At 44.7% G+C, this 10,598-nt stretch overlaps 5 protein-coding genes across 5 annotated transcripts; 3 read left to right on the forward strand and 2 right to left on the reverse strand.

Annotated features, from left to right (window-relative positions):
• Positions 1-3: 3 nt before the first annotated feature.
• Positions 4-1,398, reverse strand: N7483_003484 (5'-methylthioadenosine/S-adenosylhomocysteine nucleosidase family protein; the record flags this gene model as incomplete). The annotated part of the gene is made up of 2 exons (XM_057086921.1): positions 4-321; positions 358-1,398. The coding sequence occupies 2 exons, from the start codon at positions 1,396-1,398 to the stop codon at positions 4-6; spliced, it is 1,359 nt and encodes a 452-aa protein (XP_056946750.1).
• A 1,532-nt stretch (positions 1,399-2,930) lies between these two features.
• On the forward strand, positions 2,931-3,225 carry N7483_003485 (uncharacterized protein; the record flags this gene model as incomplete). The annotated part of the gene is made up of 2 exons (XM_057086922.1): positions 2,931-2,950; positions 3,009-3,225. 2 exons carry the CDS (start codon positions 2,931-2,933, stop codon positions 3,223-3,225), a joined length of 237 nt encoding a protein of 78 aa, XP_056946751.1.
• A 571-nt stretch (positions 3,226-3,796) lies between these two features.
• N7483_003486 (uncharacterized protein) lies at positions 3,797-4,343 on the forward strand (the record flags this gene model as incomplete). Its single annotated transcript, XM_057086923.1, has 2 exons — positions 3,797-3,974; positions 4,075-4,343. The coding sequence occupies 2 exons, from the start codon at positions 3,797-3,799 to the stop codon at positions 4,341-4,343; spliced, it is 447 nt and encodes a 148-aa protein (XP_056946752.1).
• A 1,051-nt stretch (positions 4,344-5,394) lies between these two features.
• Positions 5,395-7,308, reverse strand: N7483_003487 (uncharacterized protein; the record flags this gene model as incomplete). The annotated part of the gene is made up of 4 exons (XM_057086924.1): positions 5,395-5,468; positions 5,531-6,502; positions 6,561-6,899; positions 6,972-7,308. The coding sequence occupies 4 exons, from the start codon at positions 7,306-7,308 to the stop codon at positions 5,395-5,397; spliced, it is 1,722 nt and encodes a 573-aa protein (XP_056946753.1).
• A 2,120-nt stretch (positions 7,309-9,428) lies between these two features.
• Positions 9,429-10,298, forward strand: N7483_003488 (uncharacterized protein; the record flags this gene model as incomplete). Its single annotated transcript, XM_057086925.1, has 3 exons — positions 9,429-9,892; positions 9,955-10,154; positions 10,222-10,298. The coding sequence occupies 3 exons, from the start codon at positions 9,429-9,431 to the stop codon at positions 10,296-10,298; spliced, it is 741 nt and encodes a 246-aa protein (XP_056946754.1).
• Between the last annotated feature and the right edge of the window lie 300 nt (positions 10,299-10,598).

Consider the following 10,598-nt stretch of genomic DNA (forward strand, 5'->3'; position numbering starts at 1 on the left):
GTTTTAAAACGCCTTGTGGCCTTCAAAAAGAACAGGCCCGAGATCTGTAAATAATTTGGTGAGATGGTGTATGAGTGACTTCTTTTGACGCAGGATCATCCACATCAACCCCCTCAGAACTGCAGTTGCCGTATTGAGTCTGTTTTCTGTTCCACGGCAGAAGAAGTATGATAAACAGTACTCATCAAAATGTCTTTGAAGGTGGGCTGTTAGCTCATTGACAACCCCAATAAGTAACATTGTTTTACCCTTCCCAGCGTCGCCTCTCACCCATAAAAGGTTCTTTCCACTGTCGCTCCAGTCATTGAAGCTCCTATATTCCTGGGTAGAGAGGATCCATTATTAGGAGTCATAAACCAGAATATCCTTCTGTTGTTGAAGGGACTCGATCTCTGTTGACATATCCGTGACACAGCAGTGTTGCATCGCGCTCTGGTCTTGCTCGGACAGATGCACATCCTTCTTTTGGCAAGTGACAGGAACAAATAACAATAGAACCATTGCATAGGCAGCAGCAGCTAAAGCATATCCTTGCCAGTCTTTATGCTTATGGGAGTCACAGTAGTCACAGATGCCCCGAACCACAAGTGATGGGAGCATCAAGCCGGCTGCCTCCATTTCAAAGCAGAGTATGCCAAGTTCTCGAGCAATTGCATCACGGATTGTAGCATTTTTCATAACCTGATCTCCTGTAGCAATCAAACCATAGTATATATGGGGTTTGTTGTCTGTCTGTGGGGGGCGCGTGACTAGCTTGCTAAAATCACATCCTGAACACCCCAGACTGTCATCTTGATGGTCATCTTGATGGTCATATGTGGCTTGGAACAACTGGTCCTCTATTGGCCGACTGTAACAGTTTCTCATTTCTTCATTTTTCTGCAATGTATCACTGATAACATCATCGACCAACTGCCTTCCAATCATACTGTCACTTTGCATCTGAGATATAGCGGTCAAGAAAGCCAGCGGGAGCTTATTGAGTGAACCAGTGCGTTGAAATTTCCCGTTGCGTCCTGATTTCCCATGATCATACTGGATCACTCCGTTGTACATGCCGGTTGGCGTGCTCACCACAATATCACCAAGACGGATGTCCGCAACAATGCTGGGGACTCCACCTCCAATCCCAACCATCAATCCCAACTGGATGTTTTGGAAAGTAGAACGCATCTGAGATACCACGGCTGAGGCAGATACCTTTCCATAGATGCCGATTGGTAAGCATGCCACAACAATGTTGTGGCCATGAATGCTTCCTAGGGTATAACTATTATCGTCAGTTTTCGGTTGGTGTAATGAAGGGTGAGTACGATCAAGCATCGCCTTCGCGGCTGCCATCTCTAGTGGTAGGGCACAGATCCACGCGATCGTGTAATCATCATGCGTAAAGATCATTTTAAATGTAAAAGTTTTGTAAAAAAATTAAGTTCGAGTGTGGAGAGGTTTGGATGGCTTCATGCACGAGAGTCAGTCAAAAAGGAAACATCATACGGAGTACATAAACGAGACTGAGAAAAGGGTATTCAAATTCTCACCTGTAGGCTGTAGCTGAAGGAGGTGGTAAAGGAAAGCGGGGTTAGGTTGATTTCTGAGCTATTGATTAGTTAGCTATGCAGCCTCGCCTCGAGAACACATCTACATCACTAAAGCGCCAACCTTGCAGTGCATATAGTGGGATGGGCTGTTTCACTTGGTTTTTATAGTAGTATATCCACCTATACCCAGCTTACCATGCGGGATTGCACAGGCCAAAGTGTGAGGAGAGAGCTCTATATACGTGAAGGAGGAGATTGGGTCATGTGAGAGTACGTGCTGATATACAAACACCTTCTTCGGAGAGTGTTTGCCACTGGAGGTAATTCAATTTGTTTGCATTTGTGAACGCGGTGGGATGACATCTGGGGCTGAATTAGCTGGCGCTTGAGTAACGAGGTCTGTGCGCCTGCACAGCCTTGAGGTCAGGCCCAAGTGCTACTCAAAAAACAAAACAAAGTCAAGCAGTCTCCCACCTGACATTCCCAAACCGAGAGCTCCTCCGACAATGTCCTAAAAAGGAGCCGTTGGACAAAATAATCCGAATAGCGAAACCTCCACTGGTTCGGGATAATTATGAACATCACGATGTCGACGCCCTCGCCGTCAGATTCCTCGGATCAGAGCCCCAATATCGACCCAGCGTCACAAAAAAGGAGTATCTGTCCAAAAGAGAGCAAGAGACAAGATCTCCTACAACTGGACATATATCTCAAGTGCCTGGGATTTGTCTTATACAAGAGTATTGGACCTCATTAGCCCGAATCTGAGGTATCAAAAATGGAAGACAAGGGCATTTCTGGCGCCGCGTCAAATCAAACCAGGAGAATCTTTCAACTATGAGCCATTGCCACCAGGAGAACGAGCAACTGCTCGTCTCTTGACAGTTCTTCTTGGAGAAAATTTTGAACAGATACACTGTGAACTTAAAGTTGCCGTCATCCATAATGCCGAATACAAAGCTCTTTCATATGCTTGGGGAGAAGACAAGGGCATGCCTGCAATTATGTGTAATGGTGCGAGAATGAATGTCAGCCGGAACTTGAAGCGAGCTTTGAAAGACCTCCGTTATACAGATCGCCCGAGAGATTTATGGGTAGATGCTGTCTGTATCAATCAAGGAGATCTATCAGAGAAGGAAAGTCAAGTTAACCAGATGGGAGAAATTTATCGACATGCACAACGTACCATTATACATATGAGCGTGGGCTTTGATGCTATAGGTATCGGACGGCTCATCCCCGTGTTACAGGAGCTACACCGTCTGTACCAATACTTTTTTGGCTGGGGAAATAGACCTTTTCAAGATCCTTGATGCTGATAAGGTGAAACCAAAGGGTGTACAAAGGGAAAATTCCCACTGTGTTCACATTATGGAGTTTGGCACCTCTAACATGGCATCCATACTTCAAACGTATGTGGATTGTTCAAGTTAGTTAACCCATACACTCTTCCCTTATTAAGCACTAGAGAAGTTATTTCATTGTTCTGACAATCACGCAGGAAATTGCTCTGGCTAAAGATGTTTCAATGTCATATAATGGATACGAACTTCAATGGGACTTCTTCAAGGAAGCCATGGTGATGAGAGCAGTCCTGTTACTTGAAAAAGAAGAGGGTCTTGCTACTTTGTTCGATGTTCTCGTACTTCAGTTGATTGCAATGCGGAAGAACCTCAAAAAGGAATAGACTGGTTCCCGATTTGATTTACTGAGCCTTTTGCATTACACACGCGTCTTCAGCTCTACGAATCCCTTGGATAAGGTGTACGGAGTCTTTGGTTTGACTAATTCCGATCTAGAGCAGATGAACCTGAGACCCAACTATACTCGGCGCGCCGATGATCTTTATGTTGATGTCGCTTTCAAAGTACTGAAAGAATCCCCCAATCTTGATATCCTGTCAATCACGGGTCACTCTCAAACTACACATAGCCACAATAACTTATCACTCCCATCATGGGTTCCGAATTTGAGGAATTTTCTGTATTACCCACGCTCGCTAGTTTTCCACAAAGCTAGAGGTGTGTCTGGAAACTTGCAGTATACTGCCTCAAATAATTCTGTGTACAGTTTCAGTCTTCCACCTAGCAATCCCCATGAAAGGCTGCTAGTCCGTGGCTGCTTCCTTGATCAGATTTCAGTCTTGACTACGATAATGCACCAAAAAATGAATGAATCCATTCGAAAGTTATGGCGATTTCCATTTGCGACAGAATCGGAGGCCTAATTTCGCAAAATTTTCATTAGAAGCGACGGTTATGGTCTCAACATTGGCTGCTCGTCGAATGAGGGAAAGGTCTGAAAAGAAACAATTGCGAGACTTCTTGAAGAGGATTTCCGGCGAACGGAATATTTACAGTCCCACGAACGAACCAATACAACTTGCTCAGATGCGTACTTTATGCGCTGGCTATGTACCCTTCAATGAGGACGTTTGTATGCGATCCTTCAAAAACTGGCTCGAAAGCGCTTTGGGAAATAGATCATGACATTCGATACGAGCTAGCATAGGTTGATCTCTATTTTCCTTATTCAGGCATGTGTGCGGAGCCTTGGTTTGGAGAGATGGGTTCTATGGTACTGGGTCGACGGTCACTATGTTCTCAAAGCGGATATATCGGCCTCGCACCACCACGCGCTAAAACAGGCGACCATGTTGTGGTTCTTGAGGGCAAGCGGCTGCCCTTCATACTGAGAAAGGTCGATGGAGGCTTTTGGAAGGTCATTGGAGAATGCTATGTCCAAGGGATCATGTATGGTGAGGCCTTCGATAGTCAAGAATGCAGAGATATCATTCTTGTTTGATAATAGGATTGGGACGGGAATCCTCTGCGGCCACGCAGGTGACTACTAAATATTTTCTTGATCTTCTATCCCATAGTACCTCACAAATAGCTGCTCCTACTACTGGCACCGCACGGTCAATGATGTAGAAATACCTCAATATCGTGTAGATCAGTAGCCGCATTGGATTCTCTTAAAGATGAAGCAGACATCTGGAAGCTTTGAGTACACCCATCGGTCACATGCAATTAATTGTGCTGTGAAAGACTACCGGGAGGATCTCCATGTCTCCTCCATTGGTCTTAATGCCAATATCTCGAAGACGTTGATCGAAGAGTGCCGTGCAAATCAGAATGCAGTAGAATGTTAAAAGAGAAAGGTATGTAAAGAAACAAAGGTTGTTCAAGAATAGTATTTAAAGAGGTCTCTATGAAAAGTATCTCAAGTATACCCAAAAAAAAATCCGTGTCTTTCAAATGTTGAATACCATGAAGGGGAGTGGAAGAAACATTTTGAAGCTAGACTGAGGTCCGTCCGACCCCAGGGCCTATCTACAGTCATAATGGATTAGTAGGTAAAAGATGATATTCTGAGATGTGGACGAATTTCTCGACCAAGATACGCAAGTATATAATATTCCTCCGTCTATCTATTCCTATAGTATACAAGTCATTCAAAAGAAAGCTGAAACTGACAAGCAAAGAGCGAATTAATGCTTTTCCCTGCATCCAAGCACGAGAGGGTTGTTTAATGGACAAAATCCACCAACAGGAAAGTATACACGAGATGTAAGGACGAGAACGAGGAATCGACTATCAGCGCCAAGATCGGGTCATCAAAAACGAAAACGAGCAGTGGATATGTCTATCACGAGGGAGAAAAAAGAAAACCAGAAAGAAAAAGAAAAAGAGAAGTATCAAGAGTCAAAGGTGGCATAGAGGTGGCGTGGCGTTTCAAGGATGATTGGGCGGTTTTAAATAACCGTCATTGTTTAGAGGACATAAGAAAGTAGAAAGCGCAACTGTTATTTTTATACAGAAGGCTTCCGCGCATGGCTTTGTTAGCTATGCATTTACTCCCGAGAGACGTCACGACCGAAGACACGGGCCTTGATCCAGTCCATGGCGACGAGGACACGGTTGCGGGCTAAAAGAAATAAAGAGTTAGTGAGGTGAATATGAGGTAGAAGTGAGATATAAAGAACTTACAGCTGAAGCACATGCTCAGGTAGGCGCTACGCCAGAAGAGGTAGGTCAGGGTACCACCGCTAGCGATGTTGCCGCTCAGCCAGCTGATATCGGCGACGGCACGCTCCTTGCCAATGTATGCCAAGCTACCCTGGTGAGAGTACTGGAAGGGACCCATCTGCTTAGTACGGCGCAGCTGCTTCTGGCGCTCACGGATCTCATCGAAGACCTGGTTCCGCTCCTCGTCGGACTTGACCTGGGATTGACGGTCAGAGAGCAGAACAAGCTCCTTCTCAATCTCATCGGTCTTAGCCATGGTGTTGAAGAGACGGGCAAGGAAAGCACCCTCCTGACCAGCAACCTGGGCAGTGGGGGCGTAGTTGGTGATGGCACAGTCACCGACAGCCCAAACGTTGTCGGCACCGTTAACAACAAGGTACTCGTTCACGGCGAGACCACGGCGGGAGGTCTTCTGGGCGGGAATCTGGCTCATCAGGTCACGGATCACAGGGCGGACGGCGTTACCGGTAGCCCAGACGAGCAGACCGTAGGGGATGGTCTCGAGGGACTTGGATCCGTCGGGGTTGGTGATCTCGGCCTCGATGTACTTGTCGGTGACGTTCTTAACCATGGTCTTGGTGCGGATGGTGATCAACTCCTCCTTGAAGGTGGATTCGGTGTAGTCAATCAGCTGCTTGGAGAACATGGGCAAAACGTTGGGCAGGGCCTCGACCAGGGTAACGTGGAAGTTGTGCTGGATCTCGGGAATCCACTTCTTGAGATCGTCGTTGAAGAAATCCTGGAGCTCACCGGCAAACTCAACACCGGTAGGGCCACCACCGACAACAACCATGTGCAGCAAACGCTTGACTTCGTCTTCGCTCTGGTCCTTGAACATGGCGGTCTCAATGCAGTCCATAATACGCTTACGGATGTTCTGGGCATCGTTAACCTCCTTTAGGAAGCACGAGTTCTCCTTAACACCGGGGATACCTAGAAAGGGTTCATGAGTTCTTTTGTTCCCAATTGTATTTCAGCAAATTTAACTCACCGAACGTGGCGTTCTCGGCACCAACACCGATAACAAGCATGTCGAAGGGAACCTCAGTCTGGGAGATGTCACCCTTGATCTCAGAGTCATCGCTGATGTATACAACACGCTTCTCATAGTCGATCTTGGTGGCCTCGGCTTCGTAGAACTTAACACTGGCCTTCTTTTGGCGGAGAATGTTGCGGATGGGCTCCATGATTGAGCGGTGCTCAATCAGACCGGTAGTACATGAAGGAAGCAGGGGAGTGAAAAGGAAGTAATTACGGGGAGAGACCACAATGACATTGTAGTTCTCAGTGTCGAGCTTCTTGAGCAAGGAGACAGAACCCCAGCCAGTTCCTACAAAAGCAAGAACATATTAGCAAATTTGGTCTACAAAAAATTATGTTTCGTCGCAAAGCTGTATCATACCAAGAATGACGAGGGTCTTCTTGTCGGGGGAGGGCTCGGACTGTTCAACGGGGTGACGCAGCTCCCAAATGCTGTAGGCGAGGGCACCGGTCAAACCGAGACCACCCAACCAGGTCAAACGCCAGGCCCAGCGGAGGGCACGGAAGCGCTTCTTGGGCTTAGGTGTCGGGGAAGGAGTAGGAGCGGCATCGGCATAACCGCGACGAGCGATACGTGAAACGGTTTGAACACCGGAGCGCATCGGCTTTGCGCGCAGAGCCTGGGAGGTCGCGATCGAGCGTCGCGACGCGGTGGACAGGGAGGCCATGGACCGCATTGCTAGTGTGTTACCAGCCATTATTACGGTGGTGGAGAGCACACCAAAGGATGGTTTTTTTTAAGAAGAGAAAAAAACTTGGGGAGAAGAAGGGGAGAGAGAGCTAGTCAAAATTTTGATAAGAATCCCGTGTTACTGTTTTAGGCGAATCGGTGTAATGAGTAACAATGGCGCGAGTTTTCTGCCCCAAATCACGGGTATCAGGTACTTTGTGTGTTGGTATTTAGGCTATAGTCTCGCTAAGTATTAGGTACTTATACATTTACTTGGTTAATTACTTGTGTATTTGATCATATTTTTTTTATTTCAGCACTATAATACTTCTTTGTATAATGAGTCATGTTCAAGTTCACAATTGATTCACAATTGATTAATTTTTATGTATTTTTTATTTTCATTCTATGTAGATCATCCGAGCACTTGAGGGTAAAAATCTCCAATTTTATTTTAACATTAATAGTACAATAGCTTAGGGGGGAAAAGGAGACATTTTGGGACCAGAAAAATTAAGGAAAAAAATTGGAGAAAAGTGGGTGAGGGGAACTTATCCCCAGTGAGGAGAAATTAACTGCCACTTAACACATATGCATTCCCCAAATTAGGAAATTCTAGCGGTACTCCATAGCTTCATAGCTATCATCTTTTCTACTCAGGTCCTTCTTTTGCTCTTTTATACACTTCTAACAGATATCCCATTTAGAATTCATCTACTCAATTGAAGTTACGATTGTTTTTCGTCTTGCAAGCTCCTCCGACCTCCGAGAACACCCGCAATGGAGTCCAACTTTCACATGCTTTTTTTGTGGCTTTCATCTCGCGTTGATATGGAGACTATCACTGCCCTAGCCGCATAATCTGGGGAAGAAATCCACACTGTACTGTCGAGTTTTTCCCTACCCTAAATCAGTCTGAATGGATTGTATGATGTCGGCGAGGGTCAGGAGTCCTTCAATGGCTCGTTGTGCTAAATTTCAGGTCACAATCCTCGAGGCTGAAGGCGGCACATACGTGATAGCATACATTTGCAGGTGGGGCAGCAATGGGGCTGTTGATTTTAGTAGAACATTTGAGATGAGGGGCTAAATGTTCCCGGGCTAAACCCTTTGCCATGATTCCCATGAACCACTGTATGTTGCGATAGTATAGTCAACTGGTGCCTCGACAACAGTGCTACAGAGAGTTGAAGCATGATCAGTGTAAAAACCCTCGAAATTCATATAACATAATGCCCAATTCAGGATCCATCAATTGAGAGGAGCTTCAAATTTTAAGTCTTGACAATTGTAGATAGGGGTACAATGATCAATTGTCAAATAGTATATGGACGTATGCACGTCTCAAGTGCTGGAACCGTGACATACTATCAATGGCTGCTGATGCAAGGAATTACTAGTACTAGTATGTAGTAGTATATGTGCCCACCGGAGAAAATACTTCAGGCATCCTCCAATTGATTCCACTGCTCAATATAGAATTCTAATTTAGGTAGTATGTATGCTGTCACAGATGGATTTCAATGGTGAATAAAACTTGAAATAGTGTCTTCCATTGTATGTCTAAAAATGATGCCTAATTTTAATATCCATGGATATCAGCGGATCTAAGAAAAGATAATTCCATTATGTATAAACATAGTACACATTGATATAGTAACTGTTCCATTTACAGACAATCCTAATCCTTCGATCCAGACTCGAAGACAATGAGGCATTGGTCACATAAATAGCGAACAAAGACGTGAGTAGTATTCTGGGGTACGTTTCCGAGGCTCAGAGCAACTTGAAACTTCATATAGCCCTTTTGTCTTTATCTGACAATGCTGCTTTGCATCTTCATTAATGCCCTTGTTCATGAGCCTAATTATACAATCTTCATTGGCTATTTTGAGGATTTAACAGAGGTTATACGTCTCTTTGAGAGACAAACCAGATAGTTTAAATACCCTTCACATTTCCCAAGATGAGGATTTCAGAAACACACACAAACATCAGAAGCTTATCCAGCACTCCCAAGAGTATCACTCATCTTCAAGTATCAAGTTATCAAGTATTTCCACCACCGAGCAGTTGAAGGCAAATCAAGATCCTTACCACCAAAAAAAAACATCTACAGAGGTAATCGCCGAATTCCCAACATTCAAGATGTCTAACTGGCGCAGTGGCCCATCTCAAATTGAGTACTTAAATATTGAGGACATTCCCGGTAATGTTCGAGCCACGGTTGTTTCTAAATACTTTATTCAAATTCTGGATCTAGACTTTAACGGTCCTCTTATCCCAAACAAGCCTCGACTCAACCATTGTACGGCTAGACTCATTTTCGAAAACGATATTCCAAATGACTCTGAGGTTTTCCCCGGTGCAAAGCAGGTTTATATTGATCTAGAGTTCTATGGAGAATTTGAATTTAAAACTGTTCGAGGTCTTTTGAACGTTAAGCCACACTGGAATACTAACCCATCTCCCCGATCAGTCAAGAACTTTGAGATCTCCGTCGCTGCAGGGGCTACCGTTGAAGATTTCCTTTCAGTTCTTGATAAACACCACATGGTCCCTTGTGGGTTTAATACTCAAAACTCGGACGCGAAGGGTTGTAAGGATTTTACGTGAGTTCTCTTTTTTTCTGTCTAGTATCATTCATCTGGCTGTGGTTACTAATATCGTCTAGGTCCCAATTTACCTATCGTCTGATCCAAGAGGGCGTTCTAAATGTTCCTGCCGATGGGCTATTCGAGCTTTTCCAGACTTTTAACCCTAACTACGGTCCTGGGGAGCTGAGCCGCCCTGGAACTGTGGGGTATGCGGCTTTCAACGCCCAATATCATGAACGTCATATGAAGATCAATGGAATCGAATATAGTGGAGACCGTAAGTGAATCCTCTTTCTTCCCAGTTGTGAGCTGAACATTTGAACTAGCCCAATCCAATAATCTAGGTATCTCCCGTGATTCTGCCGAGGGTCGTGCTATCGAGTACGAGCCTGCAAATATTGAAATTCAACGTCAAGGTTAATTGTGAGTACGGTTCCATGTCTCACTACTAACTCGATTATAGAGAGATTCAACGCCAGGTATAAATCTTTTCCACGTGTGCAGGATTTATTCAGAGTTCAAGTTACAACCTTGAAAGTTTACTAGAATGTTTGAAATTTCTGTTTAGAATGCTTCAAGTTGGTACGTTCAATGTTTTAATCAGCTTCATTGCTTTGTTGAATATTCAATTCGTGTTATAGTTGCTTTAATCAACAGAATGGATTAGTATGAGCACTTGTTTATCTGAATGATGTACTATTGAAAGATCTGCAAACTCCTC

Source organism: Penicillium malachiteum, assembly GCF_028827825.1.
Source record: "Penicillium malachiteum strain IBT 17515 chromosome Unknown utg000002l:1.0-8849297.0:1.0-8852440.0, whole genome shotgun sequence".
In the NCBI taxonomy this organism is placed as follows: Eukaryota; Fungi; Ascomycota; class Eurotiomycetes; order Eurotiales; family Aspergillaceae; genus Penicillium; species Penicillium malachiteum.